Raw genomic sequence first — 26,332 nt, forward strand, 5'->3', positions numbered from 1 at the left:
ATGTGTCCCAGAATTCCCATATCTAACACAAGAATGCTAATGAATTACGATTCAATTGGGCCACCGGAAAAAGCCCCCAAATGCTGCTTTTTAAAATAGCTTGCCCTTACCTGTGTGGAGATTCCTCTGTCAATTCAACTGGGCCACCAGAAAAGCTGAAAGGCCACAAATGCTACTTTTTAAAATCGCTCACCTCTACCTGTGTGGAGCCTTCTCTGTCAATTAGACTGGGCAGCTGGAAAAATCCACGGGGACTTAGCTACAAGTGAGGGGTCTGAGGTATGCATTATTTTTTTCTCTCAGGAGGTAATGAATCTCTGGTATCCTCTGTGTCCAAATGGTGCTGGAGGCCAGATTATTAGATATATTTAAGGTAGCATTTGAAAGTTCAAAGGTCATGGAAAACTGGTACAAAAGAGGAGTTGAGGCCAGTGTGAACAGCCAGGATTATATTGAATGTCAGGGCAGGTGTGCATTCCTGTACCTTAGTGAACAACACTTGCTGAATCTCGGAATAGGCTGTGGTTCATTTTACTGGGTAGTGCCAGTTGTGATCAATTTGCATTCTGAAGCAGTGTGCAAAACTCAAGTGGAATGAACATAATTACATAATGCACAGACAAAATTCCAGAAACTGTACAGTCAATATACAAAGATATAATCCAAAACTCCAACTCTGGATGTGCAAGCAGATTAAAGTTTATATATTCACAGAAACAAGTAAGGCCAATTACAACCTTAAAATAAACCAGAACCGAGACCGAGGCATATTTGGAAACTGACATGCATATGCATCGATTCCCTCGTTTCAAATTCAGTTCTTATTTTTTAAATTTCCATTATATTTTCATTTGCTCCTCCTTTCTCAATCATAAAAGTATTACATTTAAAGGGGTGCACTCACAGCCCAAGGGGACAATTCTCAAATAGTTTTTTTTCCCATTCATTTGCAACATATCATTGAGAATAAAGCAGCAAATTTAAGTTAATGTGAAGCATTTGGTTCACACACTGCATTAGAAAGCAGTACTGGAAAAATAATTATTGTTGCCTAGATTGCCATTATCCGATTGGCAGCAGGTGGGTGTAAAAATTACCAGCAATTCAAATATAGGCCGTTAAGAACTTCTTCATCAAATTATTTAATGAGGTGCTTGCTTCTTAGCTTCAGTTGGTCTCCCACACAAGCTCAAATAGACAGCAGCTCAATTAACATGAAATTCCTCAGCTAAAACACACATAATACTGCAACAAAGTGGTGGACGTCACCTTAAAATCTTTGTTGTTTTGATTTTGACTTCCCCTCATTACAAATCACATAACTAGCAGATCAATTGCCCTCATTTTCTGAAGCATCCTGAGGGAAGATTATTCTTTTCAAAGGTTAGCTGAGAAATGGTCAAAAATTTACTCTTGGATAGATATACCTTCATATATACCTTCAAGTCTTAAACCTCAAAGATTTCCTTAGCCCAATGTGCATGAGGTAAATCTTTAAACATTATACATTTTTCAGGTCTCCTGATTTTTCTCAGCATTCTGGTCAAAATTCCCCCTCAACCCTCCTGAAACATTACCCTGATTCCTAACCAAATGGACTATTCATTCATCTCATTGTCTTTTGGAGGCATATTGCTTTTTTATGCTTGTCTATATGTTGCTTTTTCATTGCATGTGGACTATTTGTGAGAAATAATAAGGTAATTATTAATTTTCTTCCTGTTTTAGGGAGATAAGGGTGACCAAGGTTTAAATGGAGATAGTGGACACAGGGGTGAGAAGGTAACAATTTCTGCACAAGATATCTCACTGGAGTGTTTTTCAGCTGGAATGCAATCGTGTGCCACAATGAATGATGGACATTGAGGCATTATCAATGTCCTTTGGATAATTCTTTGGACTTCAGCCAAAGAAAGAACTCTGTTTAAATGCATTCATACATCTGTGAGGAATATTCTTAGTTACATAAATCACTTTCAAATCTATTCTGTTGCCATACCTCTTTGTTGAATACACATTACCTATTATGGTTATCTACTCGTTTTTGAAACCTGAAATGGGTCTGAATTAAGACTGAAACAACAAATTTCATAACATATGCCAGTGATATTAAAACGCATTTTGATTCTGAAATGCCATTCACTGCCCCAATGTTTCCTCTGTTACTCCCATTTCCAGTTTGAATAGCCTGCAGACTGGTTAAGCATTGAGCCTCACCAAGATTAAATTATGTTATCTAGGAGCCATACCATAGTCACCTTCTGCAAACAAGCAACAATTAAAAACTCACTCCATGGCTTTAAATTTATATAAAATATAATATGCTAAGATATTAAAGATTAAAAATTAACTTTATTTGTCAAATGTACATCGAAACATAGTGAAATGCTTCATTTGTACTGAAGCATTTCGCTGTATGTTTCACTATGATCATCATCATTGTGTGCTGTGTTGTATGACATGGGAGATCATGGTCTTCCATCTGTCTTTAATCTGATTGTTGACTGTGGGTAAGATCCCCTTCATGTTGTTATTTTAATATACATGTGACAAATAAAATTAACCTTTAATATTAATATAAACTGAGTCTGAAGACGTACAGGGCAGCCAACAAGTGTCACTATGCTTCCAGCACCAACACAACATGCTGACAACTTACCACCAAAATGTCTTTGAAATGTATTTGGGAGGAAACCAGAGCACCCAGAGGAAACCCACATGGTCACAGTGAGAATGATAGATAGCAGTGAGAATTGTACCCCGATCACTGGTGCTGTAAAACGTTATGTTAACCACCAACAAACTCTGCCTTTACACAGTACTATTTTATGCCATAGTTATTATTACTAATTTGATAGTGCAGTGTGGTAATAATCTCTTCTTATTGTGCATGCAGAGTGGTGAGAATGCAGTTGGTTTAACAGAAACAAGCAATTTTTATTTCTTTTAGGGTTCACAGGGTTTACCAGGCCAAAGAGGACAACCCGGAATTGGTGCTGAAAAGGTGGCTAAAGATTTATTTTAATTCCCAATTGATACGAACTTCTATTAATATTTCTGATTCATTCTCCTAACTCACAATTCAAGATTATAAATGTCAAGATTCAGTTCTTAAATGGCTTTGGATTAGGCTTGATGTAGAATGCTTCTCACTAGCCCCTCACTGTTTGCACCTAATTTATTTGTGAGCCAGTGTGGGAGTTAATGGTGAGTGAAGAAATCATGAGATTTATTGTCAGAGAGCAAAGCAAAGAATAATACTTCATGATGTGAGTAATGCATAGTACGTTAAAGAGCACCTGTTATTCTACTAGCATGACGATGCTGTCTAACGGACCCTAATGGTCCCGATCTTACTTCACCATCAAGTGTTTCTTACATAACTTCCGCTGGCACTGAAGAAATAGATCCATTGTTTAGGGGTGTCTTGAATAAATTAGCTCTGGAAGTATCAAAAGTATGGGGCAGACTGTAATTAAATATTCAGAAGATGGGTAGGGGAGATTCTTTCTGAGTGACTTGGATGGGGTTGATGTTGTAGGATAAACACAGATAGATAGATACTTTATTCATCCCCATGGGGAAATTCAACATTTTTTCCAATGTCCCATACACTTGTTGTAGCAAAACTAATTACATACAATACTTAACTCAGTAAAAATATGATATGCATCTAAATCACTCTTTCAAAAAGCATTAATAATAGCTTTTAAAAAGTTCTTAAGTAGTTTACTTAAATACATTAAATACAATCAACCCCGGCACTTTAACATATCTTACTCCTGGCGGTTGAATTGTAAAGCCGAATGGCATTGGGGAGTATTGATCTCTTCATCCTGTCTGAGGAGCATTGCATCGATAGTAACCTGCTTATTATTATTAGCGACGCATTATTGAACTTCTAGGCAGCTGGAACTAATTAATTATTTAGCTGAAGGTGCTTTTGATTTAGTCATGACCTTATTTTCAGCAATGAGTCAAAGGTAGATGAGGTTGATGAAAATGTGCATCTGGGTTGTATCAGCTGATGCCACACCCTTCAGTAATATCATGGCAGAAAAGCATATGGTAAAAAGGCTATGGTGAGGGCAGACTAGGGGGAAAAGAGAGAGCTAGGGGTGGGATCAGAGGAGGTTTGTTCATGTTGATTATTCACTGGTTTAAGGAAAGCAGAAGGGGAAATACTTGAAAGCATTCCATTAGAGATGAACCATAAAAAGAGGAAATTATCAGGATTGTCAGAGGACAAGAAAAGGTAAGAACCTTGTTTGCTGAACAGGTTAAACTGCTAAAAAGTGTAGCGTTGTAAAGAATGAACTTGCAATTTTCATGGAAAATGCTACAAATATGCAGCACATCAGATATTTTCTGTGGAGACAGAAAAAGATGTAATATTTTGAGTCAATGATCTATTTTCAAATCTGAGAGAAGTTGGAGCTAACTAACTTTTTTAAGCGCTGAGAAAAGAAGTGTAAGAAGGTCTTCTTTGGGGTGGACTGCAGTGATCATTAAATGACAAAATAGATGAAAATCTGAAGTGAAAGAAGGTGTTAATAAGACATTGGTGGTGACTAAGATACATAAACAATCAGAAGGTCCGTCTAATCGAGATGTAAGTGAAAGAAGCAGGATCATCTGAAATTACAAAAGCAAATAAAATGGATGCTGGAAATCTGAAATTAAAAACAGAAAACATAAGAATGACTTGTTATTGCTGAAATTTTTGTGCCTAAATGACTGTATGCTTCTAGTCAGAAGGTAGTGTTCCTCAATTTTACATTGAATTTCATCAGAGCAGTGTAGAAGGCTGACAGATCTAACCGAAAGTGAGACAGAAAATCAAAAATGCCAAGAAACTAAAAGCTTTTAAAAGTTTCTAAAGAACCTTGATTTGAACTAAAATGCATTGGCTAGAGCTAAAAGAGGCAACAACCCAGTAAATTAAAAGCATAAGAACATTGTTTTTCTCTCGTAATTCAACAGATGAGGAAACATCTGGACAGATGCAACACCCAAAACTTGACTTGCATCTATTATTTATTTTCTTTCTTAAAGGGTGAAAAGGGTGATCCTGGGTTACCAGGGAAGTTGGGGTTAGACGGTCTAACGGGACAGAAGGTTGGTATCTATCTTGCTTTGTCACAATGCCTGCTTCTAATGCCAGAACCCCATTATGTACGCAGAGAAGAACTTCAAATAGATTAGTAATATTTCTAAGTGTAGCAGAAAGCCAAAATATACTTAAATTGAGAGATAACCCTCAGATTCTTGTTAGTGAGCAATGAGAATATAGAATGCAATACTGCAAAATGTGGCCTAAACCAATAGAAAAGAAGCATTCAAGGGAAGTTGAATAAAATATTTGAGATGATGAAAGAAATGAGATGATGTGCTGGGTGAGATGGGCAAAAGTAAGTAAGGTAGGAGGAGCCATATTTGGGAGCATAAACAACATTATAAATAATTTGGGCTGAATGATTTGTTTCTGTGTTGGAAATTCCATGCACTACTACATTGAAATATTAATAGTTTAATCTCTTTGAATCAAAACACCACCGTTATGAGGTAAATTATCACCAAAAGATTTAGAATAGATCAGAATAAAAGTCACTACCAGGGATTCTTTTGAAAAGTCTGGTGAAAAACAAGTGTAGGTTTAAGGTAAGGGCTCCCATAGGCTTAAGCAGAACATATGTTAAGCAGAATGCACTGCTGTATTTAATGAAATGTTTCAGATAGAAAAATGTTCTATATGCCAATAAGTCCTTCTGTATAATTTAGGGGTCTCAAGGATTTCCAGGTCTTCCAGGGCCCAAAGGAGTTTCAGGAGAAAAAGGACAAAAGGTTAGTTTATCTAACATGTTATTATCTCCTATAGTAAATTAAATGAGCATCACGCCACACAGTGGGTAAGTTATATTGTCAGTAGATAAAAATTCCACCTGAGCAACTGAAAAAGTATTTCATAAGCACACACATACATTAATTAGTGAAAATACCATGAAGGAAATTAGGTGGCAGTAATCTCTTAAAGAGAAAATTCAATGTTCCAAAAAGCACTTCAGTAATTTTCAGCAGCCCTGAATACAAAATAAATGACCGATGTATTTCCAGTATAAAATCATTTCTGTTCCAAATTAACTAAATTTTCCCTCCGTGGAATAGGACATTTTACGAGTATTTGAAGGCAGCAAATAGCAAAATAAAAACAGCTAGTACTTATTTTTATAAAGAGATGGGGAGGAGGCCTACCAATGGGCTATGAACAGAAGCTGGCAATTTATTCAAATCAGGTAGTGTATGGCCCAGTGCCAGTTTCTGCATATTCACACTGTAATTACAATGAAAGCCTGTTTCTGTCTTTGGCTAATGACTTTTAATTATAGCATTCTAAAACACGGGCATCATCACAAACGCATAAGACAGCGAGCAAAAGACATTGAGGATTCTGGCAATAACGTAAGAAATACAACTTAAGATCCTAGAAATATTGAAATATGGATTGACATTCAAATTAAAGCAACTGGCATCAGAGAGCAGCTGGTTCGAGCAAACTATACAATATAATTATGAGGCAGAAATACAGAGAAAATACTGATCCAAGTAACTTCATGTCCCAGCCATGGAAATAAACAGAGGTAAGGCAATGTGTCAAATACTAGCAAGAAGACAAAAGACAGTGAATTAACCCAATAACAGAGATAAATGGAAAGGACTGAAATATGTAACCACACAAACATTTTTACCAACTACAGAAAGAAAAACAAGAGACTTAAATAAATTTGCAATATATTGTGCCTATCATAGAGAGCGGGAAAGAGTCAAACTGATTAATTTCAAGGCACAAGTATCTAATGAGAAGTAACTCTAACTGAAGAGCATAATATATACAACTTTCTAGCATAGTTACCACACCTGCATGTTCCAGTGCTGTTATGTTAGCTCCTACTGCAAGACTCGAGGATGTCTTCTATACTGCTATTAACAAATTCATGAAAATGCTAAAGATCTTGATCTCTCAATCCCTTGAACTTTCTCTGCAAATGCAACATTGTACTTTTCTTTCTGCTTTTCCTTCCACTAACTTGATGTACTTATGTATGGTATGATCCATCTAGATGGTAGCTTTTCACTGTATCTCAGGACATGCAACAATAATAAATCATTACCAATATTGCTCTGACAGAACCTTGACCTCAAAAAGTGGGTGAAATCCAATCCCCAGTCTAACTACTCTTAATGTGACGAACTGTGTCATTGATGGTTCTATCAAACAGTACTAATTAGTTGCCTACAAATGCTCAGTGTGGGTCCTGCCAGACCACTTTGCTCCAGCCTCATTATAGCCATAATCTTAGTATGCACAGATGAATGAATCCCAGTGGTTATATGAGAATTGTTACCTTTGATGTCAAAATAACATTTAACCAAATATGCATCAAGAAGCATTGATAAAATTGAAGTCAAAGAGAATCAAGGGAAAAATTCTCCTACCTTGAACAGTAATTATTCAATTATTGAGGGCATATCATCTCAGCAAATATTCCTCAGAGCAGTATTCCAAGCACAACAATCTTCATTCTTCATCCAGATAAACCTTCCTCAAATTCAAAAGTGGGAATGTTTGCTTCTGTTGCACATTGTCTAGTTTTCATTGCTGTTCCTCAGACAATCTGTGCCTTCATGTGACTAGACCAAAACAACGTTAAGGTTTGGATTAATTCTTGAATCCCCTGTTTAATATTCAAAATGATACCTCTGAGCTAAAAACTGGACTAAATACATACTATAAATACTATGCCTACAAGGGAAAATAATGGCATGGGTATTTTTAACAACTGACTCGCCTCCTGGCTCTGAAAGTCGTTTCACTACATGTAAGATAACTTGCAGTAGTTTCTGGAGCTTTGTTGATGTTATGTCCGGAACTCTCAAGCTCTACAACCTGGAAGCCAGGATATTTGTGATCACCAAAACCTGTAAGCTCCTCTTCCTGTCCTGCATCATCCTGGTTTGGGAATGTATCAGAGTTCTCATGTCAATACTTTGATGAAATTCTGGGATTGTTTAAGTATATCCAGTCATGGTTAAAGAAGTGGTTTACTACACTTTTACGAGAATGGTCAAGTTGGGCAATAATTGTTAACCTTGCCAGTGAAACTCACATCTTTTGAATGTATTTTAAAAAGCTGCATCAGCATCCAAAAGGGATGATAGGTGAACAGTTTGGTGGAACACTTTGAAGCATCTTAGAAGTTAATCTTGTTGTTCCACTGTTATTTCTGCATTAACAGATTTCCTTTTTATTTTGTATGCTAAAAAATTAGAAATGCCTTTCCACTGTAACTGGTAAACATCATTTTTATTTGTCTAATCAAATATTAAGATTGCAGAAACCACAAGGAACTTTACCGAGAGTGAATCGATCAAAGCACTTTATCTGGCCAACCCTGGTCTGATCAGTGCATTCCATTCTGGTCACCTACGAATAGGAAAGATTGGATCACTCTGGAGAGATTCAGCAGGATGTTGCTTGGGATGGAACAGTTCAGTTATGAGGTGGGGACTAGAGAAGGTAGGGATCTCCCTGGAGTGGAGGAGGTTAAGAGAGGATATGACTGAAGTAAGTAAAATTATGAGGAGTGAAGTTAAGGAAGACTGTAGGAAACATTCCCCATATCAGAGGTAATTAAAACTAGTTGACTGAGATTTAGAGTAAGGAGTAAGAAGTTTAGACTGAATTTGAGGGAATCTTCTTCACCCAGAGAGTGGTGAGTACCTTGAAGCACTGCTTGAAAGAGTGGTTGAAACCGGGTCACTCACATCATTTGATAAGTTTCTAGATGAGCACTTGAATTGCTTAGGACTAGAAGGTAACGGACCAGGTAGTAGTAGATGGGATTAACAGTGAAGTGTGCGCATTGGTGGATGAGTTGGACCAAATGGGCTCTTTTCATTTTGCTTCATTCCCAAGTTGTGATTCAATGTCGCAACTGATGCACTCAAATTCTTTATCTCCTCTTTTCCAAAAACCTTAACCTGCCTTCAATGCAGTGTCTCATTTTACATCATTACACACAGCATTTTCAATTTGTCACATCCATCCAGCATAAGGATCATACAAATTTCTTATTTTTTTATATATTCTTGAAAGTGCATCACACCAGTCTTTGCCCTGTTTCCTAGCATCTATAGTTGTAAATACTGTATTATTTCTACCATATATAGTTAATGTACATTAAGAAACGTAACATACTTTGAACGGTGCTACATATTTAGTCCTGAACACCTTAATTTCTTACATGTCAGCATTCCAATGTGCACAGTATTTTCTGTTAGGGAGCATGAGACAATCATTACAGCAATACGGTTTAAACCTGAGAAGAAAATGTTAACCTGACAAAAGTAATAAAAGATAAAGATAAATGATGTTATATATGTACATAAATTAACATTTTCATTAGTTAACATTTCATATTTATTGTCTCAGCATACATCCATGTGGAGACAATAGCATCATTAAATGGGACATTTAGAATCTGAGCAAATCCTTAAATATGATTTTAAAGTCATTATAGGCACAAACTGTACATCAGACTTCATTGAATTTGCCTGATTGTTCAAATAATGGTATCAATACACTAAACAAATTGCTGAAGGAAATTGTTGCTAGAAGAAATTTTCTTATTTTGCGATGAAATGGTTTGGATGTATGGGACAAACCTGGTGGTTTTTTCCAGCATTATTTTAAACAGACATTGATCACCTGAGTACCTGGAAACCCTAAATGGAACCCAAGCCTTCCTAACAGACATTCCTTTATTCTACCCAGGTGTTCCCGAAAGTAGGTGGATAGGAGCAAATAAATTTACATCAGAGATAGAATTTATCATATTCACTAACAACTTAAAATTCAAATTTCTTTTTAAAAAGCTATTTCCTCTGTGGTATAATATAACATTGACCTACTGATAAATTTATTTTAAACTATTGTCTGATAACTCCCTTACTATTTTTTTGTGAGAATGCCAACAGTGAGTCCGATTCCATGACCACCTTCCTCTTCTCCTGGCTGAACTAATGACGACCCTCTCAGTCTCTATCATCTATTGCTGACCTACATTCTAGGTCTAAAGTCTTGCGCTGTTATGCTTCAGCTGGCAAGTTTATTCCCTTCAGTTTAACACTTTTTAATTATAACATGTCACCAACGTCTCTACATTTGCACAACTTTGGAAAAATATTTAACAATTTCTTCATAACATTGATTCATTTCAAGCAAACTTCCTGATTTGGGGAAATCCTTTCCTCGCTGCTTTAAACACTCATACAATCTCTTAAATTGTCTATTTTTGCTTGTTCTACCTTTCTGCCATTGATACACAAAAGAAACCACTTGCTCGACTAAATTCTTGATGACCAAATCAGAATCAGCAGATCTTAAATACACCTAGTGTTGTGTAATATCAATTACTTCACAACTTTGTATTTACTTCCATGTTCTGAGAATAGTTACCGTAATGTTCTACCACAGATATTATTTACTTCTAAGGTTTGCAGATTTACATTTCAATCAATGTGTAACACTGATTTGATGCCAGTACCTTAAAATGGACTGCAGCAATCAAGGCGATACCAAACTATTCAGCAAATGCTGGTAGTCAAGATTGTTGCAGCAGCAAATATGCCTCTCTAACTTCCCAATGCCTATATCAGAGAACCATGTAACAATTACAGCACGGAAACATATAACCATATAACAATTACAGCACGGAAACATATAGCCATATAACAATTACAGCATGGAAAAGGGCCATCTCGGCCCTTCTAGTCCGTGCTGAACGCTTACTCTCATCTAGTCCCACCAACCTGCACTCAGCCCATAACCCTCCATTCCTTTCCTGTCCATATACCTATCCAATTTTTTTTTAAAATGACAATATCGAACCTGCCCCTACCACTTCTACTGGAAGCTCGTTCCACACAGCTACCACTCTCTGAGTAAAGAAGTTTCCCCCTCGTGTTACCCCTAAACTTTTGCCCCTTAACTCTCAACTCATGTCCTCTTGTTTGAATCTCCCCTACTCTCAATGGAAAAAGCCTATCCATGTCACACCATTATTAAAAGTGATCTGCATTATTAAAGGCACCCTCCAAGTCAAAGCTTTAATAGAAGAATTGAAGGTATTCCACTTGCATAAGTTTCATTTCTGGTCTACAGGTGTTTCAGAAATCATGACCTAAAGTAGTTTTACTTGATGCAACACTAGTTCTATTGGATATGATAACTTTACCCATAGACCTACAGCATGGCTAAGAGAAGGATTAGAGGACTTCAAAGATGTAAGAAGAGTGAATGAGGAACAAAATCCTCTCAGGAGGACCATTTACTTAACAGAGGAGCAATGCTTGAGAAGACTCTGCTTCTCCAATGAGGTACTCATCTGCCATGTCACAGCCCTACAGTAGACCAGAGTTGCTTCATCAGTACTTATCAAAAATGTCACTGAACTTCCATAGGTGCCACTCTTCCCAATTTCTTGAAGGAAGTGCAATCACATCTCCCAATGTACACCATCCCACTTCATGAGGGTTATTATAGTTGCTCACTCAAGGTGAATCAAGTACTTTTTTTTTCCTTGGAGAGAAAATAACTGTAGAAAAGAAACAAGATTTTTGCCCTGAGAAAGCAAGTTACGGGGAAGTCATAGTCTGCACCTACATTGAGTTGGGAGCTCCAAACAGTGGTTGAGATATCCATGAACCCAAAGAGCAATCACTTGCTCAATACTCAATTCATATGCCACAATAACCACTAAGTAATGATGGTTAATTCCTACAGACCTATCCTTCATAATTCCTTCATAATCCAACAGTGCATTTTGCCTACTTTCTTTTTTCAGGCACCATATCAGGCCAAAGGGATATCCGCTCAACACCTGGCTCCTCACTGTCACCTACCCAAGCCCAACTACGAGAAGGAACGCTGATATAACAAGACCCATGCTGTCATCTGCAAGGTACTGAGCAAGCTGTCTACAGCCTGACTGCATGGAATGTATCTTGCAGTACACAGTAGAGCAACCAGTCCCTATGCTTACAGGTCTGTTACATCCTCCACAACTCAGTCCCAGCTGTGGCCAGCAGCTGTACACCAGAGCTGTTGAAATAAGGGAATAGACAGTTGGGAACACTATGGTTGCATTGCACTTTCAGTAACAGAAGCTAAATGGAACTGCACCTCATTAGAGAATGAGCAGTCAAAACCTGCAAGTAGCAACACCTGGATGACTTTTCTCACAGGGCTACTAAACGACAAATAACTAACAGAGTGTGCAAGGCAAAGACCATCATCAATAAGAGGCAGCATACCTGCTCTCCCTAGCCTTCCAATGGTATTATCTTTGTGGAATTCCTATACATCCGAGGGGTTACCAATGACAGAGAAATTTGACAATGACAAAGAAGAAAATAACAAAGAACGTCCAAAGACTGGACGGACCACATCATTATTATAGCTACAGCAGCAGATAGAAGCTGGGAATTCAGCAGCAAGTGACTCCACTTCTGACCTTCAAATCCTTACCAACTTTTACACTTGATAAGATTGCAAATCCAGCAGCACTCAAAAGTTAGAGGAAAATGCTGTCTGTTTTTGACCTGACCCACCAGCCTAAAGTCTCACTTCCTTCATCTCTGGTACTGTATGGCTGTGCAGATCATCTACTCATCTACATTGTGCATTCACTCTCCAGAACTACTCCAATAGCTTCTCTCAAATGTGAAACAAGTAGAAAATGAATAATAGTGAGTAGGGGAAGGTGCTTAGAATGGAGACATAAGAGGCTTTAGATGTTGGGACTTAGAGCAAAAGACATGGTACAAGTCAGGCAGCATCTATGGAGGCAATGACCAGCCTTCCATCCCCACCTTTATCTGGAATGGTATCTCCTCCCTTCCCTACCCCAGCTTGCTCTATCTGTACATTCAATTCAAGTTTAATTGTCATTTAACCGTACAGTATCTGAACGAGACAGTGTTACTATCGGATTAAGGTGCAAAGACACATTCCCAACTGTCACACACAGATCACAAATATGTAAGACGTATCCCACCCCCCCACACCCCACCCCTTGACACAGTGGTTTGATGCCCAGTTCTCACACATACAAGTCAACAAACCCATATACAGTGCTTATATAAAGTATTCACCCCCCTATAGTTTTCATGTTTTATTGTTTTACAACATTGAATCACAGAGGATTTAATTTGCCTTTTTTGACGCTAATCAACAGAAAAAGATTCTTTCATGTCAAAGTGAAAACAGATCTTTACAAAATGATCTAAATTAATTACAAATATAGAACACAAAATAATTGATTGTATAAGTGTTCACCCACTTCAAATCAATATTTAGTAGATGCACCTTTGGCAGCAATTACAGCCTTGACTCTGTGTGGATAGGTCTCTATCAGCTTTGTACATCTGACCACTGCAATTTTCTCCATTTTTCTTTACAGAACTGCTTAAGATCTGTCAGATTGCATGGGGAATGTGAGTAAACAGTCCTTTTCAACTCCAGACACAAATTCTCATTGGATTGAAGTACAAGAAGGCTCTATGGTCTGATGAAAGTAAAATTGAGCTTTTTTGGTTTTTTGGATTGAAGTCTAGACTCTTAGTTGGCCACTCCAAGACATTGATTTTGTTGATTTTTATGTACCTTTGGCTTTATGCTTGGGGTCATTGTCTTGCTGGAAAACAAATCTTCTTCCAAGTTGCAGTTCTCTTGCAGACTGCATCAGGTTTTCCTCTGGGATTTCCCTGTATTTTGCTGCATTCATTTTACCCTCTACCGTCACAAGCCTTCCAGGGCCTGCCGCAGTGCACCCAGGCCTGTACCAGAAAACCAGGTATTATTTGCGGAGGGCTATTTCAAGGGCGAAGAGACAATTTTGAATGAGGTTGGAGGCGATATCAGATGCACGGCAACTCTGGAAGGGTTTGCAAGACATTACTTCCTACAAAGCGAAATCCAATAGTATGAATGACAGCGATGCTTCACTACCAGATGAACTCAACACCTTCTATGCACACTTTGATAGTGAGAACATAACTACAGCTGTGAAGATCCCTGCTGCACCTGATGATCCTGTGATCTCTGTCTCAGAGGCCAATGTTAGGTTGTCTTTAAAGAGTGTGAACCCTCACAAGACGGAAGGTCCTGACGGAGTACCTGGTGCTAACTAACTAGCGGGAGTATTCAAGGACATTTGAAAACCTATCACTGCTATGGGCAGAAGTTCCCACTTGCTTCAAAAAAGGCAACAATTATACCAGTGCCTAAGACAAATAATGTGGGCTGCCTTAATGACGATCGCCTGGTAGCAATCACATCAACAGTGATGAAATGCTTTGAGAGGTTGGTCATGACTAGACTGAACTCCTGCCTCAGCAAGGACCTGGACCCATTGCAATTTGCCTATTGCCACAATAGGTCAACTGCAGATGCAATCTCAATGGCTCTCCACACAGCTTTAGACCACCTAGACAATACAAACACTTACGTCAGGATGCTGTTCATTGACTATAGCTCAGCATTTAATACCATCATTCCCACAATCCTGATTGAGAAGTTGCAGAAACTGGGCCTCTGTACCTCCCTCTGCAATTGGATCCTTAGTTTCCTAACCGGAAGACCATAATCTGTGCGGATTGGTGATAACATATCCTCTTCACTGACGATCAACACTGGTGCACCTCAGGAGTGTGTGCTTAGCCCACTGCTCTACTCTCTATATACACATGACTGTGTGGCTAGGCATAGCTCAAATACCATTTATGAATTTGCTGATGATACAACCATTGTTGGTAGAATCTCAGGTGGTGATGAGAAGGCGTACAGGAGTGAGATATGCCAACTAGTGGAGTGGTGCCGCAGCAACAACCTGGCAGTCAACGTTCGTAAAATGGAAGAGCTGATTGTGGACTTCAGGAAGGGAAAGACGAAGGAACATGTACCAATCCTCACAATTTTTAGAAATCTATTCAACATATGTAATTGTTTATTATGATTGTGTTTTATTTTATTATTATTATTTTTTTCTCTTTGCTAGATTATGTATTGCATTTAACTGCTGCTGCTAAGTTAACAAATTTCACATCACATGCCAGTGATAATAAACCTGATTCTGTTGCAGCCACCACTATGCTTCATGGTAGGAACGGTGTGCTTTCGATGTGCGGTGTTTAGTCTGATGGCCAAAAAGTACAACTTTGGTTTCAACAGCATAGAATCTTTTTCCAGCTGTCTTCAGAGTCTCCCACATGCCTTCTGGCAAGTGCTAGCCGAGATTTCATGTGAGATTTTTTTCAACAGTGGCTTTCTCTTTGCCACTCTCCCATAAATCTGTGACTGGTGAAGCACCCGGACAACAGCAGTCTCTCCCATCTCAATCACTGAAGCTTGCAACCTCCTCCAGAGTTGTCCTAGGTCTCTTGGTGACCTCCCTCACTATTTCCCTTCTTGCACAGTCTCTCTGTTTTTGAGGACGGCTTGCTCTAGGGAGATTTACAGCTGTACTACAGTATATTCTTTCCATTTTTGATGATTGACATGACTACTCCAAGGGATATTCAGTGACTTGGAAGTTTTCTTCTATTCATCTCCTGACTTGTGCTTTTCAATAACCTTTTCATGGAGTTGCTTGGATGTTCTTTATTTTTCATGGTGTCAGGATACTGACTCACAGATACAGGTGTATTTTTACTGCAATCAATCGGAACACCTTGACTGCACACAGGTCTCCAAAAACACATCTCCATATAACTAATTATGTGACTTCTACAACCAATTGGCTGCACCAGTGTTGATTTGGTGTGTCATATTAAAGGGGGGGGAGGTGAATACTTACGTAATCAATTATTTTGTATTTTATATTTATAATTAATTTAGATCACTTTGTAGAGATCTGTTTGCACTTTGACATGAAAGAGTCTTTTTCTGTTGATTAGTGTTTTAAAAAAAAAGCCAAATTAAATCCACTGTGGTTCAATGTTGTAAAACAATAAATCATGAAAACTTCCTGGGTGGTGGATGAATACACTTTATAGGCACTGTCGAGAATCAGTAAAATATAACGATGCAGAATATGCATATATATATAGCCCAGACGTCAAGCTCGCCGATATTATTTATCGACCGGCCCCAACACCCGCTAGGTGACATCACAAGCCCAGTCTTCACATGTAAAGCACATGTAGAATATTAGTACCCCTTTTCGCCCTGCATCCACCAATCACCAGCCAGCTCCTCTCATCCTCCCCCTCCCCCCCCCCACCTTTTAATACTGACAATCACCCCTTTCTGTTCTGAGAGAACATTTTTAATTTTAATGCAGGGTCTCAACTGAAATGTCAACTGTTCACGTGCCTCCACATGTGCTGTCTGACTTGCTGAGATACTTCAGCAGCTTGTTTTCTGCTTAACATGCTTCCTCCTGGAGAGTATAAATCAGAACAGACAGTGAAAAGAAGGGGAAAGGGGGATGTAAGAAGGAGAATTAGTTATCATGCCATCCATGAACTCTGTGATGGCTGCTCTAATAATAACCAGAATTCAGTTCTCCAAGCAGACTTGTCTCTTTATTTGCTGCTTCACATGCAGAGTATGCATTTTTTAATCCAGTAGTGGAGAAGGAAATGCATTGCTGAGTGTTTTGTAGTGTGTTTGGGGAAATACCTGCTATAATCAAACATTAGGTAATGTGAAAGTTTGTTGTGATGCTCAGAGTAGTTGTAAACGTGTGAGATCTGTAGCAAGCATTTGAATGTTAAGTATAAATCCTGAAAGGAAGTGTTAATCTGCCAGTATACTTGCACAGAGCGTGAATCTAGTGGCACAGTTGATTTAATGATGACATATTCATTAAGTTTGACCATGAGTGTGAGGTCATCACAAAGAAGGCAAGGCGACACTTCTAATTTCTTATAATATTGTGAGATTCAACCTGTAAACAAAAACCTCTACAGATGCACGATGGAGAGTGTCCTAACCGGTTGTATCACAGACTGGTTTGGAAACACCAATGCCCAGGAATGGAAGAGTGCAGAAAATGGTGAAAACAGCTAAGTCCATCAAAAGCAAAGCCCTCCCCACTGTTTGTACGATGCTCTGTCAAAGGAAAGCAGCATCCATCATCAAAGACCACCACATTCCAGCCCATGCCCTCTTCTCAGTACTACCATTGGGCAGGAGGTACAGAAGCCTCAGATCCCACACCACCAGGTGCTGGTTCATTTATCACCCTTCCACCATCAGGCTCCAGAATAGTCACCATAACTCTGAACTGATTCTATGACATACAGACTTACTTTCTTTACAACTCAAGGTCTTAGTATTATTTTATGTTTGTACTGTTTGTTTTATTTTTCAAATAGGTTGTTTGTTAGGCTTGGTCTGTTTATGTATACGGTAGTTTTTCATAAAACTATTGTATTTTTTTCTGCAAATGTCTACAAGAAAATGCTACTTTGATTATGATACATTTACAGTACTTTGAACTATGAGATCATGATCTTATCTGGCATCTTATTTAATACATTAACCTTGATTGTGACTTTCTTCCACTGCCGGTAGACTACTTCAGAGCCTTTATGCCTAAGAGGACTTCTCTCTATCATATTAACAAAAAAAAATTCCCATTCTCACTCATGATCAATCCTGAGCTTCGGCAAGCTTTCAGAAAATTTGGAATCACTGCTTTCACTGGTTGTAGCTGAAGGTTACTCTACTTATAAAGGTACAAGCAAGGCTTCAATTAATACTAATCACTTGTGAAATTGCTCTTCCAGTTAGCAGCAAGTGAACGCTGAAATCATAGTAATGATAATGGATCACCAAATTTTTGTGAGTAAAATGGTTAGGGCTACTAAAGCAACATGATTCCAGCACATTTTTTCCAGCATAGTCAATTTATTTGGCATTCCAGGAGCTTAAATGAAAGACAAAATGTTGGCAGGTAATATTTTTGAGTTCCTAAAAGTACTCGTTTAATTTAGAAGTTTCAAATAATTTTTTAAAACAAGTCGACACATTCATGAACTTTGGCATTTTAACAGGTTTTCTACACAGTAGCTGTACCAGCCTTAATTAAGATATTTAAGTTAAATATATTTGTGCTCCTCAGAACTATATGGGTAGCCAGATGATGTTGCCTAGCTTTGAGTCCTAAATAAGTGCTGCAATATTACCCTCAACAGTGACCTATTAGGCCAGAACAAAACTGGTCTATTATTTACTATCGCTAATTATGCCAAGAAAGGCAGGCAGGCTGGCTCTTTTCTAGAGATGAAAGTAAAACCTCACTGCATTTCTTGTATGACAAAGGTATTTAAAAAATAATCGATTCCAATTTTTTTTGAAAACTTTCTTTTCCTTTTCCACAATTCCCTATTCTATTCCTCTCAGTGCTTTTGTCCTGTCAAGCTCATTTTAGTTTGTTCCAACTTCACAGCACTTCTCACCACCCTTTCAATCTTCATCCAATGATTGCTGTAATTTCTAATTCTGTATTTATTTTTGAACCACTTAAAAAGGTCTGCGCTCCGTTCATTCAGAATCAATGGTGCGTAAAGCAATGAGCCTTACTATTTCTAACCACCTTTACATTTGTGGTGAAATGCAATAGTTCTCAGACCCAAATTTGTTGTGTTATCAGCTCTGGAAATTGTGATTCTTGAAGTACACACCTATATGAATATATAATAAAACCTATTATCTCTTGTACTGTATAGGTCAGTTTTGATTTTACTTTCTGATTCTTTATATGCAGGGTGCTAAGGGTGTACCTGGACTCACTGGTTTCAAAGGGACCAGGGGTTTACCTGGAAAACCTGGACTACCAGGGCCAGCGGGTGCTCAGGGTCAGAAAGGTGAACCTGCAGCAAAGGTAGGATGGTTAATGGTCAAAAGACTTAACTATGTTGCAGTATAACCTAGCATTTAATATTTCTAATATTCCATCTTACAGCATCCACAGTACTTTGCTTAAGAATGGTATTTCTTTGCCTCTTACGCTTTCTTTTACGTTTGGTCCCATTATTCTCCTGAATGATGCTTCATACCATTACAATGGAGAAGTGCACTCTCTGATATACTTGACAACTGACCAGATTTCATGGGTATAGTCCCAGAAATTTCCAGGCTGATCATTTTATTTTAATTTTTTTAAATATATTTACACCATCGAAGTTTATTAATAATTTATTGCAGAGGGTTTCACTCAACTTGAACATCCTGTTACAAATGTTGATACAAAAGTCTACTTGATTTACATCCCACATTAGTAAACTTCTGTAACATGAATACTAGATGCCATTGATATGGTGAATATTATTTTCAAATAAATTTGGGAAGGAATAATATATGCAATACACTTAAGTCAATGTTTCATTTCTATTGGAATACATCAAACTGAGATTTAACAAGCCACAGTCTGAATCCAGAATAAGGAGATTATTTAATGTTTCAGGACTAGTTAATTCATATTTTTTGCTATTTATATGTAAGTCTATGATATAAACAAGTGAAGCCACTTCCTCCATTGTAGAGTTTAAATTCATATTACAAACAACTTGCAGTCTCAATGCCATAACCAATTCAAATATCCATCTGAACTCCCATTGTACAAATAAGGTCCGTGTCCAGGACAACTCTGAGACATTGACTCAAACACAGCACGATTGGCTTTCCAGTTGTATATGGCTGCTTGCTGGTGGACTTTCCAGGTATCCATTATGGATTCACCGACTTCCACAGTCATGTCATTTTTCCTCTTTCCACTCTTTTTCCCACGTAAACTTATTCTGCTCCCCTGTTTCTTTGTTCCTTTTGTTGCAAGACTTGACCTCCCACAACGAAGCTTATTAGGTGTGGTTTTTTTTCCCCTCAAGTAGGTTCTCTGCACTTATCAATAGTGGGTTCTTGATGGAGTCCTTCTCATTCATTGCACCTTGTTCTTGCTTTCCCATTCCAGAAACTTCCGCTTTAGAATGATAAAGTTGTACACTGTAGGCTGGAACCTTTTGGCACCCCTCATCATACTGACCTTTTTCTGACAATCTGCACTAACCTCCTTTGACCACATTAGGCCTCTTATGACTCTATGCCCTCGCCTATTCAAGCGCCTGTCTAACTACCTTTCCAACATAGTGATTGTATCTGATTTCACTACCTCCTCTGGCAGCACTTAACAGATTTCAATCATTCTGTTAGCAAAAATCTTTCCTCTCAGTTTTGCTTTAAAACTCTTTCTTAAAACCATATCATGACATACCTAGACAAAAAATTCTGTTCTTTAATTTATCTACGCCTCTTAAAACAGCAGAAGTATACCCCTTTGGATACTGATGTGGGGATGACCTCTGAGGGCCTGGCGGAAGCAGGCAAGCCCATGGTACTGTGACCAGCTCTGAAACTCAGCAGGGAAGGGTAAAGTCAGGCAGAGTGATAGTGATAGGAGGGACGGACAGCAGATTCTGTGGCCGTGAAACACGTCAGGATGGCATGTTGCTAGGGTCCAGGTTGTCTCAAAGCAACTGCAGAAGATACTCAAGAGGGAGGGTGAGCAGCCAGAGGATGTGGTGCACATTGGCACCAATGAAAGAGAGGAAGAGGAGGTCCTGTGCAGTGAGTATAGGGAGTTAGGGAAGAGACTGAGGAGCCGGAACTCCAAGGTCATAATCTCTGGATTACTTCCAGTACCACATGCTAGTCAGGGAATGAATAGGACAATAGTACAGATGAATGAGTGGCTGAGAAAGTAGTGCAGGGCCAGGGGCAGTGTTTCAGCTTTCTAGATCATTGGGATCTCTTCTAGGGAAAGTGTGACTCGTCCAAAAAGGACAAAAAAGGAGGGAGGCGTCAGAGATGGACCAAGTGAATTGAAGGGTAGGGTAGAAGTTGGAGGTAAAATTGACAAGCTCAGCAGGGGCGCATGAAGCAGCACCAATGCAGCCGTCAATGCAGCAGAGGAAGAGTTGGGAATATAACCAGGGAAGGCTTTGAACATAGACTGTTCTATGTAGCAGATGAAGAGGCAGGCATAGCTGGGGCCTATGCCATGTATCAAATTTGGAGGAAATGGAATGAGCCAAAGAAAAAATTGATCAGGGTGAGGTACAATTCTGCCAGAGGGTGGTAGTGATGGAGGAGAATTGGTTGTTCCTTCTGTCAGGAAAGAAGCAAAATGCAATAGAAAGGAAGGACATTAGCCTGGAGGATGTGGAATCGATATGGGTAGAGCTGCATAACACTAAGGGGCAGAAAACACTGGTGGGAGTTGTGTACAGGCCACCTAACAGTAGTAGTGAGGTTGGGGATGGCATTAAACAGGAAATTAGAAATGTGTGCAATAAAGGAACTGTAGTTATAATGGGTGTCTGCAATCTACATATAGATTGGGTGAACCAAATTGGTAAGGGTGCTGAGGAAGAGGATTTCTTGGAATGTATGCAGGATGGATTTCTGAACCAACATGTCAAGGAACCAACTAGAGAGCAGGCCATTCTAGATTGGGTATTGAGCAATGTAGAAGGGTTAGTTAGCAATCTTGTCGTGCGAGGCCCCTTGGGTAAGAGTGACCATAATGTGGTGGAATTCTTCATTAAGATGGAGAGTGACATAGTTAATTCAGAAACAAAGGTTCTGAACTTAAAGAAGGGTAACTTTGAAGGTATGAGATGTGAATTAGCTAAGATAGACTGGCAAATGATACTTAAAGGGTTGATGGTGGACATGCAATGGCAAGCATTTAAAGATCGCATGGATGAACTACAACAATTGTTCATCCCAGTTCGGCAAAAGAATAGACCATGGAAGGTAGTGCACCCGTGGCTGACAAGAGAAATTAGGGATAGTATCAAGTCCAAAGAAGAAACATATAAATTAGCAAAAAAAAGCGGCACACCTGAGGACTGGGAGAAATTCAGAGACCAGCAGAGGAGGACAAAGGGCTTAATTAGGAAAGGGAAAAAAGATTATGAGAGAAAGCTGGCAGGGAACATAAAAACTGACTGTAAAAGCTTTTATAGATATGTGAAAAGAAAAAGATTGGTCAAGACAAATGTAGGTCCCTTACAGTCAGAAACAGGTGAATTGATCATAGGGAACAAAGACATGGCAGACCAATTGAATAACTACTTTGGTTCTGTCTTCGCTAAGGAGGACATAAATAATCTTCCGGAAATAGTAGGGGACTGAGGGTCTAGTGAGATGGAGGAACTGAGGGAAATACATGTTAGTAGGGAAGTGGTGTTGGGTAAATTGAAGGGATTAAAGGCAGATAAATCCCCAGGGCCAGATGGTCTGATTCCCAGAGTGATTAAGGAAGTAGCCCAAGAAATAGTGGATGCATTAGTGATAATTTTTCAAAACTCCTTAGATTCTGGATTAGTTCCTGAACATTGGAGGGTGGCTAATATAACCCCACTTTTTAAAAAAGGAGGGAGAGAAAAACCGGGGAATTATAGACCGGTGAGTCTGACATCAGTGGTGGGGAAAATGCTAGAGTCGGTTATCAAAGATGTGATAACAGCACATTTGGAAAGAGGTGAAATCATCGGACAAAGTCAGCATGGATTTGTGAAAGGAAAATCATGTCTGACGAATCTTATAGAATTTTTTGAAGATGTAACTAGTAGAGTGGATAGGGGAGAGCCAGTGGATGTGGTATATTTAGATTTTCAAAAGGCTTTTGACAAGGTCCCACACAGGAGATTAGTGTGCAAACTTAAAGCACACGGTATTGGGGGTATGGTATTGATGTGGATAGAGAATTGGTTGGCAGACAGGAAGCAAAGAGTGGGAGTAAATGGGACCTTTTCAGAATGGCAGGCAGTGACTAGTGGGGTACCACAAGGCTCAGTGCTGGGACCCCAGTTGTTTACAATATATATTAATAATTTAGATGAGGGAATTAAATGCAGCATCTCCAAGTTTGCGGATGACACGAAGCTGGGCGGCGGTGTTAGCTGTGAGGAGGATGCTAAGAGGATGCAGGGTGACTTGGATAGGTTAGTGAGTGGGCAAGTTCATGGCAGATGCAATTTAATGTGGATAAATGTGAGATTATCCACTTTGGTTGCAAGAACAGCAAAACAGATTATTATCTGAACAGTGGCCGATTAGGAAAAGGGGAGGTGCAACGAGACCTGGGTGTCATTGTAACCAGTCATTGAAGGTGGGCATGCAGGTACAGCAGGTGGTGAAAAAGGCAAATGGTATGTTGGCATTCATAGCAAAAGGATTCTACTGCAATTGTACAAGGCCTTGGTGAGACCGCACCCAGAATATTGTGTGCAGTTTTGGTCCTCTAATCTGAGGAAAGACATTCTTGCCATTGAGGGAGTACAGAGAAGGTTCACCAGATTGATTCCTGGGATGGCAGGACTTTCATATGAAGAAAGACTGGATCGACTAGGCTTATACTCACTGGAATTTAGAAGATTGAGGGGGGATTTTATTGAAACATATAAAATTCTAAAGGAATTGGATAGGCTAGATGCAGGAAGATTGTTTCCGATGTTGGGGAAGTCCAGAATGAGGGGTCACAATTTAAGGATAAAGGGGAAGCCTTTTAGGACCGAGATGAGGAAAAACTTCTTCGCACAGAGAGTGGTGAATCTGTGGAATTCTCTGCCACAGGAAACAGTTGAGGCCGGTTCATTGGCTATATTTAAGAGGAAGTTAGACATGGCCCTTGTGGCTAAAGGGATCAGGGGGTATGGAGAGAAAGCAGGTACAGGGTTCTGAGTTGGATGATCAGCCATGATCATACTGAATGGCGGTGCAGGCTCGAAGGGCCGAATGGCCTACTCCTGCACTTATTTTCTATGTTTCTATGAAAGGTTTTGAGGCTTTCCAAATGGAGGTAGAAATGTATAGGGATGGGAATCCATGGTGAAGATGAGGTGGTCAGTGCCAGGGAATTGAAAGTTATTGAGAAGATCAAGGGCATCAGAATCAATTTTAATATCACTGACATATGTCATGAAATTTGTTGTTTTGCAGCAGAAGTACATTACAATAATCAGAATCAGGTTTATTATCACCGGTATGTGATGTGAAATTTGTTAATTTAGCAGTAGCGGTTCAAGGCAATACATAATCTAGCAGAGAGAAAAATTAATAATAATAAACAAGTAAATCAATTACAGTATACGTATATTGAATAGATTTTTAAAAATGTGCAAAAACAGAAATACTGTATATTAAAAAAAGTGAGGTAGTGTCCAAAGCTTCAAAGTCCATTTAGGAATCAGGTGGCAGAGGGGAAGAAGCTGTTCCTGAATCACTGAGTGTGTGCCTTCAGGCTTCTGTATTTCCTAATTGATGGTAACAGTGAGAAAAGGGCTATACCCTGGGTGCTGGAGGTCTTTAATAATGGACGCTGCCTTTCTGAGACACCGCTCCCTAAAGATGTCCTTGGTACTTTGTAGGCTAGTGCCCAAGATGGAGCCGACTAGATTTACAACCTTCTGCAGCTTTGTTCGGTCCTGTGCAGTAGCCCCTCCATACCAGACAGTGATGCAGCCTGTCAGAATGTTCTCCACAGTACAACTATAGAAATTTTGATTGTATTTGTTGACATGCCAAATCTCTTCAAAATCCAAATAAAGTACAGTCGCTGTCTTGCCTTCTTTATAACTACATCGATATGTTGGGACCAGGTTAGATCCTCAGAGATCCTGACACCCAGGAACTTGAAGCTGCTCACTCTCTCCACTTCTGATCCCTCTATGAGGATTGGTATGTGTTCCTTCGTCTTACCCTTCCTGAAGTCCATTATCAGCTCTTTCTTCTGACTGATGTTGAGTGCCAGGTTGTTGCTGCAACATCACTCCACTAGTTGGCATATCTCACTCCTGTACAACCTCTCGTCACCACCTGAGATTCTACCTACAATGGTTGTATCGTCAGCTAATTTATAGCTGGGAGTTGAGCTATGCCGAGCCACACAGTCATGTGTATATAGAGAGTAGAGCAGTGGGCTAAGCACACACCCCTGAGGTGCGCCAGTGTTGATCGTCAGCAAGGAGGATGTGTTATCACCAATCCGCACAGATTGTAGTCTTCTGGTTACATAGTAATAAAAACTATAAACATTACAACAAGGATATATAAAAAATAGTAGTGCAAAAGAGAGGAGAAATACTGAGGAAATATTCAAGAGTTCATTGTCCATTCAATATTTTGATGCCAGAGGTAAGAAGTAGCTCCTGAAACATTGACTGTATTGTCTTCAGGCTCCTGTATGTCCTCCTTGATGGTAGCAATGAGAAGAGGGCACGCTCTAGCTAATGGAGTCTTTAATGACCAATGCCACTTTTTTGAGGCATCAGGTTTTGAAGGTGTCCTCAATGCAGGGCAGGCTAGTGCCCATGATGGGGCTGGATGAGTTTACAACTTTCTGCAGGTTTTTCCAAGTTTGTGCCCTGTATTCCAAATAATGATGAAACCAGTTAAAAAGCTGTCATGGTACAACAGCAGAAATTTGCAAATGCCTTTTCATGATATGCCAATTCTCCTTTACTTCCAAATGAAATAAAGCTGCTGTTGTGCCTGCTTTGTAGTTGCATCAATATGCTCGGCTTAGGATAGATGCTCAGAGATATTGACATCCAGGAGCTGACATCAAATCCTTAGAAAGAGGTGACATAGGATTGGAAGAAGTTGGATCCTTGTGTTAGAGTTTGAAGCTGTGAGGGTAAACGCACCTTAATGAGAGTCGTACACAAGCACCCAAACAATAGTCAGGATTTGGGATATAAATTTCAATGGGAAATAGAAAAAGCATGTAATAAGGGCAGTGTTACGTTACGATAGTCATGGGGATTGCAAAATGCTGGTAGATTGGGAAAATCAGATTGGTCCTGGATGCCAAAACAGGGCACTTATAGAATGCCTATGGGTTGTTTTTTAAGGGCAGCTGGTGGTTGAGCTCACTAGGGGAAAGGCAATTCTGGATGGATGTTGTGTAATGAACCATATTTGATAAGTGCAATTAAAGGAATGCTTAGGAGGCAGTGATCATATGCATCAATCACCTTGCATTTTGAGAGGGAGAAAATAAAGTCAGACATATCAGTATTACAATGGAATAAAGGGAATTACAGAGACATGAGAGAGGAGCTGGTCGAAGTTGATTGGAAGGGGACACTAGTATGGATGACAGCAGAACAGCAATGGCTGGTGTTTCTGGGAGTAATTTGGATACGTACTGTACATCCCAAAGATAAAGAAATATTCTAAAGGAAGGATGAGGTAACCATG

General features: G+C 39.2%; 1 protein-coding gene across 1 annotated transcript in view; it reads left to right on the forward strand.

Annotated features, from left to right (window-relative positions):
- Window positions 1-26,332, forward strand: part of col7a1l (collagen type VII alpha 1-like) — a 420,731-nt gene that overhangs the window by 336,729 nt on the left and 57,670 nt on the right. Inside the window, exons 89-93 of the mRNA XM_073066798.1 lie at window positions 1,729-1,782; window positions 2,951-3,004; window positions 5,056-5,118; window positions 5,782-5,844; window positions 18,834-18,950. Coding sequence (XP_072922899.1) covers window positions 1,729-1,782; window positions 2,951-3,004; window positions 5,056-5,118; window positions 5,782-5,844; window positions 18,834-18,950 — 351 coding nt within the window. The remainder of the gene's footprint in view (window positions 1-1,728; window positions 1,783-2,950; window positions 3,005-5,055; window positions 5,119-5,781; window positions 5,845-18,833; window positions 18,951-26,332) is intronic.

The sequence above is a fragment of the Hemitrygon akajei genome, chromosome 14 (genome assembly GCF_048418815.1).
Source record: "Hemitrygon akajei chromosome 14, sHemAka1.3, whole genome shotgun sequence".
In the NCBI taxonomy this organism is placed as follows: Eukaryota; Metazoa; Chordata; class Chondrichthyes; order Myliobatiformes; family Dasyatidae; genus Hemitrygon; species Hemitrygon akajei.